The sequence below is a fragment of the Arabidopsis thaliana genome, chromosome 2 (assembly GCF_000001735.4).
Source record: "Arabidopsis thaliana chromosome 2, partial sequence".
Taxonomy (NCBI): Eukaryota; Viridiplantae; Streptophyta; class Magnoliopsida; order Brassicales; family Brassicaceae; genus Arabidopsis; species Arabidopsis thaliana.
The window spans coordinates 12480891-12500194 of NC_003071.7; the positions used below are offsets into that span (position 1 = coordinate 12480891).

The 19304-nt window shown below is 36.3% G+C and overlaps 5 protein-coding genes across 11 annotated transcripts; 3 read left to right on the forward strand and 2 right to left on the reverse strand.

The window, feature by feature from the left end:
* The first annotated feature begins 773 nt into the window (after positions 1–773).
* Positions 774–3530, forward strand: AT2G29060 (GRAS family transcription factor). Of its 2 annotated transcripts, none has more exons than NM_001336196.1 (2): positions 774–1457; positions 1569–3530. In NM_001336196.1, exons 1-2 carry the CDS (start codon positions 1101–1103, stop codon positions 3183–3185), a joined length of 1974 nt encoding a protein of 657 aa, NP_001323611.1. In that variant the 5' UTR covers positions 774–1100; the 3' UTR covers positions 3186–3530. The 2 variants fall into 2 exon arrangements, with proteins under 2 accessions (NP_001323611.1, NP_180470.2); NM_128463.5 differs by having other exon boundaries at positions 774–900; positions 1074–3530.
* A 237-nt stretch (positions 3531–3767) lies between these two features.
* AT2G29065 (GRAS family transcription factor) lies at positions 3768–6220 on the forward strand. The gene is made up of 2 exons (NM_001202699.2): positions 3768–3969; positions 4122–6220. The coding sequence occupies exon 2, from the start codon at positions 4159–4161 to the stop codon at positions 6049–6051; it is 1893 nt and encodes a 630-aa protein (NP_001189628.1). The 5' UTR covers positions 3768–3969; positions 4122–4158; the 3' UTR covers positions 6052–6220.
* Positions 6221–6357: 137 nt separating this feature from the next.
* AT2G29070 (Ubiquitin fusion degradation UFD1 family protein) lies at positions 6358–8723 on the forward strand. 3 transcript variants are annotated; one of them, NM_201828.4, is made up of 9 exons: positions 6358–6485; positions 6900–6972; positions 7058–7082; positions 7166–7198; positions 7268–7389; positions 7470–7600; positions 7684–7907; positions 8007–8245; positions 8347–8723. In NM_201828.4, the coding sequence occupies exons 2-9, from the start codon at positions 6907–6909 to the stop codon at positions 8443–8445; spliced, it is 939 nt and encodes a 312-aa protein (NP_973557.1). In that variant the 5' UTR covers positions 6358–6485; positions 6900–6906; the 3' UTR covers positions 8446–8723. The 3 variants fall into 3 exon arrangements, with proteins under 3 accessions (NP_973557.1, NP_180471.2, NP_001325410.1); NM_128464.3 differs by having other exon boundaries at positions 6391–6485; positions 7058–7198; positions 8347–8709; NM_001336197.1 differs by lacking the exons at positions 6358–6485; positions 6900–6972; positions 7058–7082; ... (1 more) ...; positions 7268–7389; positions 7470–7600 and having other exon boundaries at positions 7613–7907; positions 8347–8680.
* Positions 8724–8736: 13 nt separating this feature from the next.
* Positions 8737–12439, reverse strand: ftsh3 (FTSH protease 3). Its single transcript, NM_179798.2, has 8 exons — positions 12059–12439; positions 11738–11960; positions 11587–11652; positions 11355–11488; positions 10766–11245; positions 9920–10684; positions 9605–9832; positions 8737–9503 (listed from the first exon to the last, which is right to left on the reverse strand). The coding sequence occupies exons 1-8, from the start codon at positions 12107–12109 to the stop codon at positions 9021–9023; spliced, it is 2430 nt and encodes an 809-aa protein (NP_850129.1). The 5' UTR covers positions 12110–12439; the 3' UTR covers positions 8737–9020.
* Positions 12440–13935: 1496 nt separating this feature from the next.
* CYP707A2 (cytochrome P450, family 707, subfamily A, polypeptide 2) lies at positions 13936–18833 on the reverse strand. 4 transcript variants are annotated; one of them, NM_128466.4, is made up of 9 exons: positions 18676–18833; positions 17952–18371; positions 17255–17576; positions 16708–16860; positions 16060–16308; positions 15591–15680; positions 15300–15485; positions 14944–15062; positions 13936–14238 (listed from the first exon to the last, which is right to left on the reverse strand). In NM_128466.4, exons 2-9 carry the CDS (start codon positions 18188–18190, stop codon positions 14148–14150), a joined length of 1449 nt encoding a protein of 482 aa, NP_180473.1. In that variant the 5' UTR covers positions 18191–18371; positions 18676–18833; the 3' UTR covers positions 13936–14147. The 4 variants fall into 4 exon arrangements, with proteins under 4 accessions (NP_180473.1, NP_001189629.1, NP_001324571.1 ...); NM_001202700.1 differs by having other exon boundaries at positions 13961–14238; positions 17952–18270; NM_001336198.1 differs by lacking the exons at positions 17952–18371; positions 18676–18833 and having other exon boundaries at positions 13961–14238; positions 17255–17693.
* Positions 18834–19304: the final 471 nt, after the last annotated feature.

Genomic DNA, 19304 nt, shown 5'->3' on the forward strand with positions numbered 1-19304 from the left:
GACGTTCGAGTATTCGTTTCTGTTTTAGTTTAATACCATTGTATTTCGATTATTTCAATTTTGAAGTTTAAAATCTATATAAACACCAAAAAATTTGGTTATGTTTTGATTTAGATTTGGTTTTTTTTTTATTTAGAAATCTATGATCCATTCGGATTTTTTTTTTTTGGTGCAATAGTTTTAGATTTGTTATTTGTATTTAGTCATTACTTTCGTCAAAACATATTTAATGTTTAAATGATCGCTGATATGAGATAAATAAAAATCAAGTTAAAAAAATCATAAATATATCTGTTACCAGTTACCACCAATTCGAGAAAAATCTTCACTTTTCTGTCACCGATCCAATCCTATTCTTTTTTTAGAGCATTAAACTCTTATGTATTCTAACGTAGTTTTAACTTTAATGCCAATTCCACCCATCGTAATGTTAGGTCGCTCGGTGGATTATATTGTTGTTTATCCATTGGTTGTTACTTTGAAAATTTCACAAATATCAGAATCATTATTTGAATCTTTATTTCATAATCGTTGATCTTACAATTACATACTCAAAGTTTGACACTAGCTAGACTTACCAAAACCAGTTGGCGCCAAATCGCAAAATAGAATAATCATATGATTATAGTAATTTTTTTATTCTGATTATAAATTCAAAGAACGTCGGAAATGCCTAACAAATTTCCTGACCAAGTGGATTTATGATTCATATAAAGAGGACAAAGGAGTGTGATTAAACAAATGTAAAAACTTGTATCTATCTTCTATTTATTATTCTCTATAGTTTTATACATAAAAAATACTTAGTCTCCACCACTTACACAGATCATTTTCTTCTCCAACACAAAGCTTTCTTCTTCCATAGCATCCGAATCGTCGCATCTTAAACCTCCTAAACAGGTATGCTTGTAACTTTTGTTTCTTACCAGAACTAAATTCACTTTGTTAATTTGTGATTAGATTCTCTGTTTCTTTCCGGTTACTAATCTTGATCAGGGACAAGAATTTGTTTTTGTGTCGGAGACTAGGAATATAACAAGGATTTTTGCGTTTTCTTGTGTAACAATTTTTAGGGTTTATTAGGGTTCTTGATTTCATCAATGGGTTCTTACTCAGCTGGCTTCCCTGGATCCTTGGACTGGTTTGATTTTCCCGGTTTAGGAAACGGATCCTATCTAAATGATCAACCTTTGTTAGATATTGGATCTGTTCCTCCTCCTCTAGACCCATATCCTCAACAGAATCTTGCTTCTGCGGATGCTGATTTCTCTGATTCTGTTTTGAAGTACATAAGCCAAGTTCTTATGGAAGAGGACATGGAAGATAAGCCTTGTATGTTTCATGATGCTTTATCTCTTCAAGCAGCTGAGAAGTCTCTCTATGAAGCTCTCGGCGAGAAGTACCCGGTTGATGATTCTGATCAGCCTCTGACTACTACTACTAGCCTTGCTCAATTGGTTAGTAGTCCTGGTGGTTCTTCTTATGCTTCAAGCACCACAACCACTTCCTCTGATTCACAATGGAGTTTTGATTGTTTGGAGAATAATAGGCCTTCTTCTTGGTTGCAGACACCGATCCCGAGTAACTTCATTTTTCAGTCTACATCTACTAGAGCCAGTAGCGGTAACGCGGTTTTCGGGTCAAGTTTTAGCGGTGATTTGGTTTCTAATATGTTTAATGATACTGACTTGGCGTTACAATTCAAGAAAGGGATGGAGGAAGCTAGTAAATTCCTTCCTAAGAGCTCTCAGTTGGTTATAGATAACTCTGTTCCTAACAGATTAACCGGAAAGAAGAGCCATTGGCGCGAAGAAGAACATTTGACTGAAGAAAGAAGTAAGAAACAATCTGCTATTTATGTTGATGAAACTGATGAGCTTACTGATATGTTTGACAATATTCTGATATTTGGCGAGGCTAAGGAACAACCTGTATGCATTCTTAACGAGAGTTTCCCTAAGGAACCTGCGAAAGCTTCAACGTTTAGTAAGAGTCCTAAAGGCGAAAAACCGGAAGCTAGTGGTAACAGTTATACAAAAGAGACACCTGATTTGAGGACAATGCTGGTTTCTTGTGCTCAAGCTGTTTCGATTAACGATCGTAGAACTGCTGACGAGCTGTTAAGTCGGATAAGGCAACATTCTTCATCTTACGGCGATGGAACAGAGAGATTGGCTCATTATTTTGCTAACAGTCTTGAAGCACGTTTGGCTGGGATAGGTACACAGGTTTATACTGCCTTGTCTTCCAAGAAAACATCTACTTCTGACATGTTGAAAGCTTATCAGACATATATATCAGTCTGTCCGTTCAAGAAAATCGCAATCATATTCGCCAACCATAGTATTATGCGGTTGGCTTCAAGTGCTAATGCCAAAACCATCCACATCATAGATTTTGGAATATCTGATGGTTTCCAGTGGCCTTCTCTGATTCATCGACTTGCTTGGAGACGTGGTTCATCTTGTAAGCTTCGGATAACCGGTATAGAGTTGCCTCAACGTGGTTTTAGACCAGCCGAGGGAGTTATTGAGACTGGTCGTCGCTTGGCTAAGTATTGTCAGAAGTTCAATATTCCGTTTGAGTACAATGCGATTGCGCAGAAATGGGAATCAATCAAGTTGGAGGACTTGAAGCTAAAAGAAGGCGAGTTTGTTGCGGTAAACTCTTTATTTCGGTTTAGGAATCTTCTAGATGAGACGGTGGCAGTGCATAGCCCGAGAGATACGGTTTTGAAGCTGATAAGGAAGATAAAGCCAGACGTGTTCATCCCCGGGATCCTCAGCGGATCCTACAACGCGCCTTTCTTTGTCACGAGGTTTAGAGAAGTTCTGTTTCATTACTCATCTCTGTTTGACATGTGTGACACGAATCTAACACGGGAAGATCCAATGAGGGTTATGTTTGAGAAAGAGTTCTATGGGCGGGAGATCATGAACGTGGTGGCGTGTGAGGGGACGGAGAGAGTGGAGAGGCCAGAGAGTTATAAGCAGTGGCAGGCGAGGGCGATGAGAGCCGGGTTTAGACAGATTCCGCTGGAGAAGGAACTAGTTCAGAAACTGAAGTTGATGGTGGAAAGTGGATACAAACCCAAAGAGTTTGATGTTGATCAAGATTGTCACTGGTTGCTTCAGGGCTGGAAAGGTAGAATTGTATACGGTTCATCTATTTGGGTTCCTTTGTAGACAGTTTGTTCTCTTGCATCCCAAGGAATGATTTTATATAGGGTTTTTCTGTTGATAGTTTCATTGTTCAGGTTTCTTGTCTTCTTGACGGGGTTTCTAAGTTAGGGTTACTACTTAGGCATGATGCCATGATCTAAAAAAAAAAAACTATTTTACTTTCAACATTTTAACTTTTTAATGTTTATGGAAAATGTTGGATAATGGTTACACTACGTTACCATTTGGATAATTTACCATTTGGTAAATTACTCTATGTTACTTAGTTGCAACATGTAACGTAAGTAGCAAAAGCATAGATAAGTGAATTTTTGTTTTATAACTATTTTGTTGAATAACATATCGTTGAAAAAATTGTTTCGTGTATCTTTATGAACATTTTTCTTAATTTTTCCCTTAACAAAATTTATGGATTTTTTCCAAATGGTAAATTGTTTAGAAAAATGAATTATTCCACCATAGTATTCCTAAAAATTACTTCAATTTTAAGATTAAGACCCCCAAAAAGTTTTGACCTTCTGGATCAAAGAATTGGGCCAAAGCCCAAACTAAATTTACAGAGATGAAATAAGTCAACCAAAGTACCGAACCGTCACTAATTTCTGTTTGACTTCTGGGGACGAGTCTCTCTCTGGACCACTTCTTCGTTCTTGTAAAAAAAAACTCATTTGGTACTTTTTTCTTAGAAAGCTGTCCTAAAAGCTTAAACACTAAAACACATCTGTAATAATAACCCAAAGATCATAACTTTTAAACCTCGTACATCATCAGATTCATTCAAACTGAGGTAAGCTATGACATCAATCTCCCGTATTTCCCGTGTTTACTCTCATTCACATGTGCAATTCAATTTCGGTTGCTTCTGGAATCTAAAGTTTGAATTTTTAATTCTTCCTTTGACTCTCTCTGTTTCGTGTTCTTCTTCTTCTTTTTGTGTAGCTTTTTCTATGTGGGCAGAGCAACTAGGGTTTTGATCATGGATCCAAACTTCTCTGAATCTCTAAACGGCTTTGAGTATTTTGATGGTAACCCTAATTTGCTTACTGATCCAATGGAAGATCAGTATCCACCACCATCTGATACTCTGTTGAAATACGTGAGTGAGATTCTTATGGAAGAGAGTAATGGAGATTATAAGCAATCTATGTTCTATGATTCATTGGCTTTACGAAAAACTGAAGAAATGTTGCAGCAAGTCATTACTGATTCTCAAAATCAGTCCTTTAGTCCTGCTGATTCATTGATTACTAATTCTTGGGATGCAAGCGGAAGCATCGATGAATCGGCTTATTCGGCTGATCCGCAACCTGTGAATGAAATTATGGTTAAGAGTATGTTTAGTGATGCAGAATCAGCTTTACAGTTTAAGAAAGGGGTTGAAGAAGCTAGTAAATTCCTTCCCAATAGTGATCAATGGGTTATCAATCTGGATATCGAGAGATCCGAAAGGCGCGATTCGGTTAAAGAAGAGATGGGATTGGATCAGTTGAGAGTTAAGAAGAATCATGAAAGGGATTTTGAGGAAGTTAGGAGTAGTAAGCAATTTGCTAGTAATGTAGAAGATAGTAAGGTTACAGATATGTTTGATAAGGTTTTGCTTCTTGACGGTGAATGCGATCCGCAAACATTGTTAGACAGCGAGATTCAAGCGATTCGGAGTAGTAAGAACATAGGAGAGAAAGGGAAGAAGAAGAAGAAGAAGAAGAGTCAAGTGGTTGATTTTCGTACACTTCTCACTCATTGTGCACAAGCCATTTCCACAGGAGATAAAACCACGGCTCTTGAGTTTCTGTTACAGATAAGGCAACAGTCTTCGCCTCTCGGTGACGCGGGGCAAAGACTAGCTCATTGTTTCGCTAACGCGCTTGAAGCTCGTCTACAGGGAAGTACCGGTCCTATGATCCAGACTTATTACAATGCTTTAACCTCGTCGTTGAAGGATACTGCTGCGGATACAATTAGAGCGTATCGAGTTTATCTTTCTTCGTCTCCGTTTGTTACCTTGATGTATTTCTTCTCCATCTGGATGATTCTTGATGTGGCTAAAGATGCTCCTGTTCTTCATATAGTTGATTTTGGGATTCTATACGGGTTTCAATGGCCGATGTTTATTCAGTCTATATCAGATCGAAAAGATGTACCGCGGAAGCTGCGGATTACTGGTATCGAGCTTCCTCAGTGCGGGTTTCGGCCCGCGGAGCGAATAGAGGAGACAGGACGGAGATTGGCTGAGTATTGTAAACGGTTTAATGTTCCGTTTGAGTACAAAGCCATTGCGTCTCAGAACTGGGAAACAATCCGGATAGAAGATCTCGATATACGACCAAACGAAGTCTTAGCGGTTAATGCTGGACTTAGACTCAAGAACCTTCAAGATGAAACAGGAAGCGAAGAGAATTGCCCGAGAGATGCTGTCTTGAAGCTAATAAGAAACATGAACCCGGACGTTTTCATCCACGCGATTGTCAACGGTTCATTCAACGCACCCTTCTTTATCTCGCGGTTTAAAGAAGCGGTTTACCATTACTCCGCTCTCTTCGACATGTTTGATTCGACGTTGCCTCGGGATAACAAAGAGAGGATTAGGTTCGAGAGGGAGTTTTACGGGAGAGAGGCTATGAACGTGATAGCGTGCGAGGAAGCTGATCGAGTGGAGAGGCCTGAGACTTACAGGCAATGGCAGGTTAGAATGGTTAGAGCCGGGTTTAAGCAGAAAACGATTAAGCCTGAGCTGGTAGAGTTGTTTAGAGGAAAGCTGAAGAAATGGCGTTACCATAAAGACTTTGTGGTTGATGAAAATAGTAAATGGTTGTTACAAGGCTGGAAAGGTCGAACTCTCTATGCTTCTTCTTGTTGGGTTCCTGCCTAGTGATTTTAGTGTTGTTTTGTTACAAAAATCATGTAATTTTAGGATTACGTCTGATAGGTTTAGAAGAAATCTTAGCTCAATTTCTCTCATATATTTCTATAAAAATGTTTGGCCATTATAAATGAACTTGTGATTATAAGTTTATAACCACCACCAAAGTTAGCTTATTGGCCCCACTTTAATTCTCCACAGAACTAATTAACCCATTGTATGAAATTCCACGTAGGATTTTACTGGGTCAAGTAACGAGCCAATTAGCGTACCCCACGTGTATATATAGTTCCTTTTTCCTTGGAACCTATAAAAGAAGAATCTCTTCTTTCTTCTTCTCTGCAATCAAAACAACTTTTCCAATTTTTCAGTTCCGATCTGCTGCCATTGACTAGGAAGATCTTCAAGCTTCAAAACTCTATAATCGGATCTTTTATTCCTTGGTACAGTTGAAGTTGATCAAGCTCTAGTTGAATTTATTGTTCTTCATCTTTTGGATTTTAACCCAGTAAAAGTGTTCAACACTGTCCTGATCATCTATAACGTTCTCGTTAAGCTATTAAATCTATCTGGATTCATATAATAAGGTTCCATAAGTTTGGATTTTAGTTTGTTTTAAGTTTTTTCGATGATCGCCTTTGATCTTGTTTTCTGCAGAGATCTTATCTTTATAGCTTTGATACTTTGAATTGAAATTTGTATAGGATCGTATGTTATTCTGAAGTTGATTTTTTTTAGCTTTTTATTTTGTGCCCACAAGGTATTCGATGATTTGCCTCAATGGGTTGCGTTGTAAACCAGAATTTTCTAATAAAGATCAGATTTTGAAGTGTTTTTCTTTTTCGTTTTTGTGGCAGTGGAGATATGGATGGAGATGGTTCTAGCTTTGAGCAGTGTTACCGTTGTTATCCTGTCACATTCATTGACAAGGTCTGATATTTTTTGTATCTAAGCTCTCTTTGATGTATCTATCAAGATTATAAAGAAATTCTAATATGAGACATTTTATATGCAGGCACATCTTGAGAAGGGTGACAAAAGTAAATTACTACTCTCTTCCCTTAGTCTCTATAGATAGTTTCTTTATGATATATATCTCTGAGAAGACTTGTGATCTCTGCAGTTATCATGCCTCCTTCCGCTCTCGATCGTCTTGGTGAGCCATTAATACTGTATCTTCTACTGTTATATCAATAGTGTTTGGTCTCTGACTCCATCTTTTCAGCTTCTTTGCATATTGAATACCCAATGCTGTTTCAACTGAGTAATGTTTCTGTTGAGAAGACCTCACATTGTGGTGTACTAGAATTCACTGCAGACGAAGGCCTAGTTTACTTGCCATATTGGGTATACTTCTTCTTTCTCTTTGTTTCTTTCATTAGTTTCTTACATCTGATCTTACTTTGTTTTGTTGGCATTACTTACAGATGATGCAAAACATGTCTCTTGAAGAGGGAGACGTTATGCAAGTTAAGAATATCAGCTTGGTAAAAGGGACTTACATCAAGCTGCAGCCTCACACTCAAGATTTCTTGGATATTTCCAACCCAAAAGCCATGTTTGTAGTTTTGAAACTGAATAGTTTTCGTTCTATTGAATATGGTTTTGAAGAATGTGTTTCTTATCATTCCTCTTTTGCAGCTTGGAGACTACGCTTAGGAGTTACTCTTGCTTAACCACGGGTGATACAATTATGGTTCCGTATAACAACAAGCAATATTACATCAATGTGGTTGAGGCAAAACCTTCTTCAGCTGTGAGTATTATCGAAACGGATTGTGAGGTTGATTTTGCTCCTCCTCTTGATTACAAAGAACCTGAGAAGCCACAGAAGTTGACTCCTTCAAACAAACGACCTCTCCAAGGTTTGCTCATTTGGAAACTCTCTATTGATATTCGATACCGTTCTTTCTAGAAGTATTAGCCTCAAGTTGTACCTCTATTTTCCTTTTTGTTCATTGTAGTTAAAGAAGAAGAAGAACCTGCAAGCAAAGTTCCCAAATTCACGCCGTTCACTGGATCAGGAAAACGTTTAGATGGAAAAGCACAAACACAAACTGAACCAGAAGATACAAAACAGCAAGAAAAGCCGACTGAGAATGGGAAAGACGATGAGAAGTTGTCAGTCACTACACCAAGGCAAATATCAGGAAAGCTCGTCTTTGGTTCAAACAGCAAATCAGCTGCAAAAGAAACAGCGAAAGTATTGTCTCTCTTCTCTGGATTATTCCATTTATGTGATTCACTTTAATAAACCCATTGAAGATATCTTATCCTGTTTGTATGGCTTCTTAATGTATATAGGTTGATGATCCAAAGAACATTGTGCAAGAGAGCTCAACAAAATCCGATGAAGCTAAGTTCAAAGTGTTCACAGGGAAGAAATACTCACTCAATGGTTAAAAACGGTTCTGCTGAAGATATTTATCTTTTTAAGCATTTATACATTCTCTCGTCAATATATTGGATGGAACCTAAGCGACAATGACCCTAAGGATAACACAGATGTGTCTGAAAGCTTGATTCTTTAACTTAGATGTGTCGAACTATAGGTTATTGATATGATCCTATCTTAATATGTTTTGGAGACAAAGTGAACAAAAATCAGAAATTTCAATCAGGGAATATACTTTTGTCGATTGATTATACACAGCTTTCTCATTCATCCACGAGTACAGAGGGCTTAAGATGTTTAGACACATGATGCCATCATTCTTACATGATGGTATTTGGTAAATATTGGAAGATGTAACAATATCATCATCATATTCAATCCTTTATTACAAAACGCAAACTATAAGAATGAGACTGAAAAGCAAATAAAAATCTTATTAGAAGCAATAATTTAGAAAACAAAAAATGTTCATTGCTAACAAATTCCGTCGTCACTAAAAACATTGAAGAACAAGAGAATGCTTTTTTTGAATTGTGTTATTGCATACTTGATCAAATTTACAGTTGTAACAGTGACGTTTCTCTTACGTCGGAACAACCTGGGGTTCAAACGGCGGGGGAGCTCCATCATCCACCACAGGCTCCACTGTAGGGGTGGCGGCTGAGTCCTTCTCAGTCTCTTCAAACCCAGACTTGAACCGGTCATAATTAGTGACCTCAGCTGACTTAAACGGACGTTCACCTAAAATTTTTAAGAGATCATCCTGATGCAACACCTCTTTCTCTAGTAAAAGCTCGGCGATCTCAGCCACTTTCACTTTGTGTTCCTCAACCAGCTCTACGGTCCGCTCATAAGCTTTGGCCACCCAGTCCCTAACTTCTTCGTCTATGATAGCACCGGTTTTGTTGCTGTATGGTTTAGAGAAGTCGTAGCCATCATCCCTTGGTGGAAACGAGAGTAGCCCAACCTTGTCACTGAAACCATACACAGCTACTTGCGCGTAAGTCATCTTCGTCACCTTCTCTAGATCGTTCTGCGCACCCGTTGAGATTTTACCTATCAATACCTACGTTGAGATAGGACCAGAAACTTAAAACATCTTGAACAACAACATTCTTATATTTTCTGTCGAGGATAATTCACATTAGTAGCAATTAGGGATTTTACCTGCTCAGCTGCACGGCCTCCGAGAGTCATGCAAGTCATGTCAAAGAGTTGCTCTTTGGTCATGAGAAGGTTTTCGTTTGGAACGTATTGTGCAAATCCGAGAGCCGCTGTGCCACGTGGTACAATAGTCACTTTCAGTAACGGCTCTGCATGTTCAAGGAACCACCCTACAACTGCGTGACCAGATTCATGATATGCAACTGTACGTCGCTCCAACTTGCTTATCACCTGCTCATAAGTAATCAATTCAGATAAAACCATTTTTCAAAGACAAAATAGCAAAAAAACATTATCGAAAAGGAGAAAGCATTTTACCCGGTTTTTCTTCTCAAGACCACCAATAACACGATCAATCGCAGATTCAAAGTGTGCCATAGTAACCGTTGCTCCTTCGTGTCTAGCAGCAATAAGAGCTGCTTCGTTACAGACATTCGCAATGTCAGCTCCTGCAAACCCGGGAGTGAGAGCAGCAAGCCTTTGAGAGTAATATGATGGCTCATGATCAAGTTTGATCTTCTTCAAGTAAATCTTGAAAATCTGATCACGCCCTTTGATATCAGGTTTATCAATAGTTATCTGGCGATCAAAACGTCCAGGCCTTAACAAAGCTTTATCCAAAATATCCGGTCTGTTGGTTCCAGCAAGAACCACAACACCAGCGGTTGTACCAAAACCATCCATTTCAACTAGCAACTGATTCAGAGTGCTTTCACGCTCATCATTTCCGCCTAAACCTCCACGACCTCTTGCCCGACCAATAGCATCAATCTCATCGATAAATATAATGCTCGGTGCAGCTTGTCTCGCCTCTTGGAACAAATGTCTCACCCTCGAAGGCCCAACACCAACAAACATCTCCATGAAATCTGAGCCAGAAATAGACAGAAATGGCACACCAGATTCTCCTGCTGTGGCTTTTGCTAAAAGGGTCTTTCCGGTTCCAGGCGGACCGACTAAAAGTGCACCTTTCGGAATTTTAGCACCCAAATCTTCATACTTCTTTGGGTTCTTAAGGAAATGTACAAACTCCATAATTTCTTGTTTAGCCTCGTCACATCCAGCAACATCCTTGAAATAAATCTGGCGAAGAAAACAACAAAAGTAAGTTTATAAATTCCAAACGGATCATTAAAAACAAAGGCAAAACTCTAAGTCTCTAACCTTATTCTTGGAATGTTTATCAGCTCTCGTTATTGTAGCTTTGCCTATATTGAAAATTCCACGACCATTCTTACCGCCAGTTCCTCCTACACCCAATCCACCTTGCATCCGTCTCGCACCATAGATCAGAGTACCCAAGAGCAACAAAGTCGGTGCAAACCTCATGAACTCTTGATACCAGACCATTTCAGAGACGTATGTGACAGGAACATATTCATGACGATCAACACCTAACGCTTCTTGAGCTTCTTCGAGTTTCTCCTCAAAAGAATCAACACTACCGATATTGAAGTAGTACTTATACTGACCACCAGTTCTTTTAGCAGGAATACCGTTACCATTACCATGGACAACGTCAGTTGTTTGTTGGTCTTTCGGTGTGCTCCTCACGTAGACTTTTGCTACTGATTTGTTTGAAACATCTATGTGGTCAACTAAACCAGGCTCGAGTAGCTTGTTTTTGAACTCCTGGAAACTTATCTGAAACAATAAAAGGTAGCATAGGATATTAGTGGAAACTATACGAGCAGAACCACATCTGCAGTTCCATATCCAAGAATATCACAAAGCTTAGTTTAAATATGCTTGCCTGTTGTTGTTCCCCAGAGCCAAACGAGAAAGTAGAAAAGAATACAGCAAGAGCTAGTAGAGGAATTAGCAAATTTTGGAATCGGTTCATGAACATATCTCCCACATTCTCATTTTCATTCTTTTCTGAACCCTCTGTATTGCAACAATAACATATACAATTATTAGAATCCTTCAGTAGCACCAACAGGTCTCATAATAAGAAAAGTATCTTCAAAATCTATGTTGTTCACCTTTATGCTCTGATTTCTGATCACTCTTGGGTTCTTGCTTATCTTTAGGAAAATAGTTCTCATAATCTACACAAAGACAACAACAAGAACACTAATTTATAACCAATTCTCAACACTCATTAAAAATGGTTTAACATTTTTGCAAACATACTCTTCTTCTTAGGAGCTTCATCAGAGAAGAATCTACGAAGTCTTGGATTAGCAAAAACACCAATCAAATCATTATTGACTAAACCCTTCCGTGAAGCTAAAGAAGCAAAGTGTCTTCTTATAAACCCTAATCCACCTTCCACTTCATTCACAGACGCCGCCTCAAGTCCCGGCGAAGTAAGTAGCCTTGCCGCCGATCTAACACCACCACCGTACAAAAATCCCTAATTTCACATATAAACAAAAATCAGGTAAGCAAAAAAAAAAAACAAATTGAGAACGAATCTGAGAAGGAATCAATGAAATGAAAATAACAACTAACCTTTGAACGAGAAATGGAGCGATTAAGCTTAGAGAAGAAGATCATTGTCATACAAAATCACAAAGAACAAAACTAAGTTCGCATAATAGTTTATAAAAATGGTGAAATCGAAGATCTGAAACGAGCTTAGAAGAGGAAAAAATGCAAACTTTTTTATTGTGTTTGTGGAATAAAATCAAACAGAAGAAATGAAAAATCCAAACAAGATAAGAAGAAATTAGGGTTTTTGATTGGGGGAAATAAAAGTTTGGGTTTTTTAATATCTGAAGTTTATCGAGAGAAGAGAAGGTTTATGAAATGTCAAAGACAAAAAGACTCTGTACTTGTTGTGTTCTGTAGATTCTCTTGAACCGGTTTTGTTCTAAATAATGTCCGAATCCAACTTGTGCTTACCGGTCTTATTAAACCAGTGTTTGGTTCATAGGCCTAATTTTACATATATTGGGCCTTGGAGAACATATGGGCATAGCTTTTGTCATAAATTGAAAATAAAAGTGAAGAGGTAGCCGTAGCATATCAGTTTATTTTATTTTCAGTAATGAACCAATATTAACTAAAAAGGACACTAACCATCATCAACGAAATTATCTGCATTGTTGTTAATGAAAGAATTATGGTTCTATCTTTTTTTTTTTTTTTTTGGCTAAAGAAGAATTATGGCTCTTTAAATCATAATTGAGAAACAAATAAATAATCACTAATTTTATCATATATATATATATATATATGATAAAATTATAGACATATATACATAACTTGTTCCTCATAAACAATGTATAGGAACTGATATCAAGCAAAAACTCAATTTGGAAATCATGGCACCTTATACCATCGTATTGTATATTTTTTTGGGTATGAACTATGTCTATTGATCGACATATAAGATGTAGTGTATGTTTTTGAAAGACTCCTCTCATTTACGCCGATTATTACTGACACTAATTTAGTGTATGTTAAAACTTATACATTTCGGGTACTTCACGTATCTAATCCAAAAGGAATATCGATCGTGTTAATCCCCAATCTCCCCTCTTTTCTTTGTACACGTTCTAGTCGCCTCACATCAAATAATAATAATAAACAACAAAGATTGAGAGAGACACTTTCAAGAACAAATCATGTGAAAAACTTTGGGGTAGGGCTTAATTAAAGAGAGACAAGAGGGGACAAATTGGATAAGAAAGGGTTGGAGCATGTTTTGTCCACCAAACCTTTGGAATGGTTAAGAGACTCTTAAGTGGACCAATGCAAAATCATTTTACTCTGAAACGAATCTCTGATTCTCTGACTTTAGACAGAGACAAATCGGGGACAATGAATTAGATTCATTTCAATCTTCTTCGTTTTTATGGAAGTCGAGAGTCCCACGTAAGCTAGTTATAAAGTGTGTTAGATCTCATGCACGTACCCGACTGTGGACACGTGGCGACTCGTTTTATCACGAGACTAAAAATATGTTTTGTCTCCTTTCCACGGCTCAACGATTTATGTACTTCCGTGTTTGTTACATACAACAATATTGATAATGGTGGTCTAATCGAATTATTAGTTTATTTACAACTCTGTATAACTTACTAATACTACCAACTAAAAACTTACAAGTAAATAATTATAATACGTTTTTGCTTCCGTACAAACAATTACGTCTACCTCAGCTCATTATATGTCTGAACGGAATCTCAAACAAATATCCGGAATTATTGCATTGTAGAAAATGATGCCGGAGAAAATGTAAAAGGATAAATCGAACATTTAGGATCCAAGAGGTTAAAAGAGAATATCAAATTCCAAATTTGGCGTTTGCTTCGGATCCAAACACAAACGCAAATATTTCAACGCAACTGTCACAACATGATAGCAATAACAGCTAGTTGGAAATGTAGAGTTCAAAGATATTTCAATAAGTCCAAAGCAATAAAAATGAGATTGATTAAATTGCAGCTTTACATTAAGATAAAAAAAAATTACAAAAGAAAAAGGGGCCAAATTGGAGGCCAATTTTAAAGTTTAAGAAGAAAAAAATCTCTACTAAGAGAAATTAAAGATGACTTATTGGACTAGTAAAAAAAATCCCAAATATGCCTTAGGCTTAAATCGGGGTTACTCTTATTGGTAAACCCTTCTTGGGTACAGGGAAAGGACCATACTGTATACCTTCTTCATCTCCAATCACTTCCCATCTGCAAATTAAAATCCAAACTTCATCAATATTATCATAATAATAATAATAGTAAGATTGAAATATGCAAACAAATTGATATCAAACGAGATTCACATCTTTTGTGTTGGACCATATATAGACTAGTACTAATTTGACAGGTCGCCGATTCATATGTTTGGGTACTACAAATTATTGTTGTAAATAAATATCTACTCGTAAGGATTTAATGAATGGAAACAATATCCAAGATTGATTCTTATAATAGATCTCATTTACAGCTGGCAATCTCTTTCCAAGTCTTTACTATCACAAGTTTTTTTTTTCTTTCTTCATGGGTTCATATGGACCCTTCATCATCACAAGTTCAACTAAACATCTTCAATAAAACACGTAGTTAATATGTCAAAATAGAAGTTTTTAATGCGTATATGACATCATTAAGTGATGACGTCTTAGAATAGTTTTGAAGCATCATATCACAAACTTCTTGGTTTTGAAGCTGTTTTTCCTAATTATATCAACTATAACCCAAATCAAAACATCATTAAAGACTTGGGGAGAATTGGCTCAGGGTTAATTCTATCAATCAGAAGAGACTTATGCATGGAGTAAATAAAAATAGTTGCTATAGAATTGTGTTAATTAAAATTAAAATAAGGTTAGACATTGAAGCCAAATTAAAAAAACAAATCCAGGTTTTTTTAATAGAAAACAATTAAAATACCTGAAGGAAGTAGTGAGGTGGTGAAGGAGGATAAGCATCTCAAGTTTAGCCAGCTCACTTCCTGGACATGAGTGCACTCCATTTCCGAATGGCATGTACGTGTAAGGTTTTGGTGCCACCTGTCGACATTACAAGATGTCATCTACATGCAGTGTAAGTCCATCAAAGTCCCCACATAGTTGACTTAAACCTAGATTTGGATTTGAGTTCCATCAATGTTTTACTTTTATAATATTCATGTATTCTCCTATCTTTCACCAACATTAACTTGTAGTAGGTCAACCATACCCATATACATTATCTACCCATATACATAATCTAAGCATCGATAAATTTGATTATATGTTTAGATATACCTCGAATCTAGAAGGATCGAATTTTTCAGGATCGGGGAAGAATTCGGAGGAGTGATGGATTCGCCGGAAAAGAGGAAGAACCTTCCAACCCTTTGGGATCAAGTAGCCATCATATTCGACGTCTTGTACTGCTTCTCTAAATGTAAAGGACAGTACACTTGCTGCTCTTAGTGTCTCTTGTATCACCTACCAAATTAAAGTACGTATAGTAACCATTAATTGATTGTACGATCAAGAATATGACATCATCATTACAAATTTGTTTTATCAATATATTGAAATGGTGTATACCCTAGTGGTCAGTGGCATTTTTCTTGTATCTTCCCATGAGATTCTTCGGTTTTCTTTTTTTATTTTCTGTCGAATGCTGAATTGCTCCCTCTAGTAAAATAGAAAAAGAAAAATTAACATAAGAAAAATGAAATGGCTTCTTGGCTAGAACCCCAAAAAGTTTCATTAATATTGGGGGAATATGCAGTAACAAAACCATAGATAAATAATACATGATTTGCATTTGATTGAAATAAGTAATGTAATCATATATAAAATCGAGTTTCATAAAATATGTACTGTGAATTCTGTAATGGACCAAGAGATAACAATTTTCTCACACCCTTTGGCCTTTGCTTCGATAAAATATTTACTATATAAGATTTAACATATTTCTTTCTAAATGATCCTCGCATTATACGCACATCATGTGCGGCACATGCATGCAGAAGATAAACTTGAAAAAAAAAACATAGAGAAAGTTGCTTACGGAGACTTCTTGGAGGAGATTGGGGTGGTCGTGTAAGTACTTGAGAAGCCAAGTTAAGACAGAAGCGGTGGTGTCGGTGGCGGCGAATATAACACCGATGATGTTGTCAGCAATCTGTGAATCACTTAAGCCGTTGCGTTTTTGATCCTTTGCTCCCAGAAGTACTCCCAATAGTCCTCCTTCTTCTCTCCCATTCTCTCTTCTCTTCTCTATTACTTTCCTTAGTTCCTCGCTTAATTCTATTCTTGCCTTAATTTCCCAATTACGAAAAAAAAAACATATTTATTTAATAACCCTACTATACACCGTTCAATTATGACAAAAAAACAAAAAAAACTAAACTCAATAACATGAATGGAACTATTTTCATCACATCAAACATCTATGCTTGAAAATGATTTTGTCTTTACGTTTTTTGTGAAAAGAATCTAACGTATGTCAAATAATATCGCACACATGTGGTCCCTAAAAAATCAAACTGTACAATTTTTTGTTTTTCCAATATTCTATGTGGTATTTTACAATTCTACATGGACTTGTCACGTTCTACGTACAAATTCCTTTAGAGATTTCATCTCCAAGTATATCAATCATGAGTTTCATATATAATACGTTATAAATATATAGTTCATAAACTATATAATATACCTTCATGGACTTATGAAAAAGTGTGCCCGGTAGGTCGAGAGGCATGGAGTTGTAACCCCTTTCGAGACGTTGATAGAGAAGCTTAATAACATCAATCGTAGTGGGCTCCTCTTTGTCCCCGAACGCTGACATGATCGCCACATCGAATGCATACTACACCCACAAATCCAATTCCCTCTCAAATCAATTATTTCATAAAAAAATGATACTACAAAAAAAAAGAAAAAAAAAGAACCATAGCGGAATCTTGAAAAACAACTTCTTTCGGTTCATAAAATTGTATGTGTTTTTAAAAAAAAATTGTACACTTATGAAATCTTTTGTGATACCATTTTTTTCCGAACAATTATAGTTACTAGTTAGAAAATGATTTTTTTAAAAAAAAAATATTGATAATGTAAAAAACACAAGTTTCAAGATTTTGTTTTCATATTTTCTTTGAAAGAAGTGAGGCCCGCAAAATTTGGAGTTTTTTGGTCAATATTTCTTTTGGCATGCCTCAAGGAGCATCCATGCATATAACCCAAAATAGATCAAAGAGACATACTCGTTTCATGTATTCGAGGGTGTTGATGGACTTTTGGGACGTCCAAGAGGAAAGGGTTTGGAGGACAAGGAGCTCGATGTGAGAGACGGTTGGTCTGAGAGCAGAAGGCATGAAAGAAGACTGGACCAGCCGCTTAAGGGTAGAATGGTATGGACCTTGGTGGAAGAAAAGAGCCTCTGGTCCAATCATACGCTCTTTGCTTGGAGGATAAGTTGGCTTGAACAAGTGAGCTTTGCTCACTAACACCATTCGAGCCGCCTCTGGACTACTTATCATCACACATGGACATCCTAATATGTGCGTCTTGAATATATCCCCGTACCTGCGGATCGGATATTTCACACTTAAGACTATTTTTCGGAATTTGTGTAAAAGCAAATTTTGATCGTGTAAAACATTTAAAAAGTGATTGTTATGATTAAAATCATAGTGTAAGGACTAACTTTAGTTGGATTGATAATGTGAACCGTTTAACTACTAGACTACCATGAATTGGTTATATTTTTTTCAAAAATACGTTTTTTGTAACAACAAAAGTATTGCTTTGCGGTCCATAGTTCGCTCGAATATATAAGTTTAATTTTTACCATCCAATATATTGGTTAAAAAAATACAATGAACAATAAACCTTAAGTGAATATATCAATAATTCATGCATATTTTATGTATGTAACAACATAGGAGAAGAAAATAGTACTTGTTTTGGCGAGTGGCGAAGAAGGAATTGGGATTTTCTGTGTAGAGGCGGAGTGTCTCTCCGATGTAAGGCAACCCCATGGAGCCAGGAGGTAGCCGTAGTCTTTGCTCTTTCCAGTGCAACCACCATTTAAATAGTAACACTACTACTACTACAACAATTGTTAATGTGATTAGTGCCGGTTCATCAGCATAAAGAGAAGAGAAGAAATTTGAAGACGATGAAGATGAGATTTGCATTATTCCGAGTGATTTAAGTGAATTATTGTTATATGTATGAATGTATAGTTATAGTTATGAGTTGTGTGTGTTTGTTTGTTCTTGTTAGTGACTTTTGCTTGAAGTATTGAGGGGTTTATATAGCTATAGTTGAGATGGAAAGATACTTCATTCCTGGCCTTTCTTTCTTTCTTTTTTTTTTCTTTTTTGTTCAAACATTTATTATTTATTGTAATTAATTATATACATATTAATTAGAATTTTGCCGCCAACGAATAGCTAATATATGCAAAAAGAAAAAATAAAGATCGTATATCTATCTTAGTTTTTTGTATTTATTTTTATAGTAATTAAAATAAAATATATTTTTGATAAGTAATACAAAAATTTGCCGACGGTTCTTTGGTCCAATAAACACAAACTTGAAAATTGCATATATACTACAAATAGAATATCCTAGATTCTAGAAGTATATTAAAAGTATAATTCAGAACTTATCATTCTACTTGTTTTTTTTTTTTTTTTGAATGTTATTTACATGTTCTCCTTTCAAAACTTGATTTTACTTTTCTTTTGAGTCTTTACATATATAGATATTTGTACACAAAGTGTTCGGCGCAGTACTATTTATGTGGTTATCGTTTGCTATCCTTTGTTGTTCTACGATTAATTATTTTAGGATAATTTATATTTTTTGTTGATACGAAAACCTGTACGGAACAAGAAAGGAAAAATAATGTGTAAATTCAGTGGTGAGTGGTGTTTGTGTATTTGGACTGTATTTTACTTGCCCTTTGGCTAACCCCACACTACACTTTAGTGACCACAAAAAACAAAGACCTTAGTTCATCATTTTTTCTTTGAGATAAATGGGATCCACTGAAAATGTTGTATGGTTGAGTTCTCTTGTCAGCAAGAAAAAATCTAGCAAAGTTAAATTCTTTTCTTTTGTTTAGAAAATATTACCACTTCCATTAGTTAAACAAATACTACGTTTGAGTTTTTCCATTTTTGTTTTATGATGATGAATCTTTTCTCTGTACGATGTGATAGTCAATTACTTTTACGTATTTTGTGTATACACAATGACGATAGAAGATAATACAAAAAATCTTTGCAATAGAAAACAATTGAT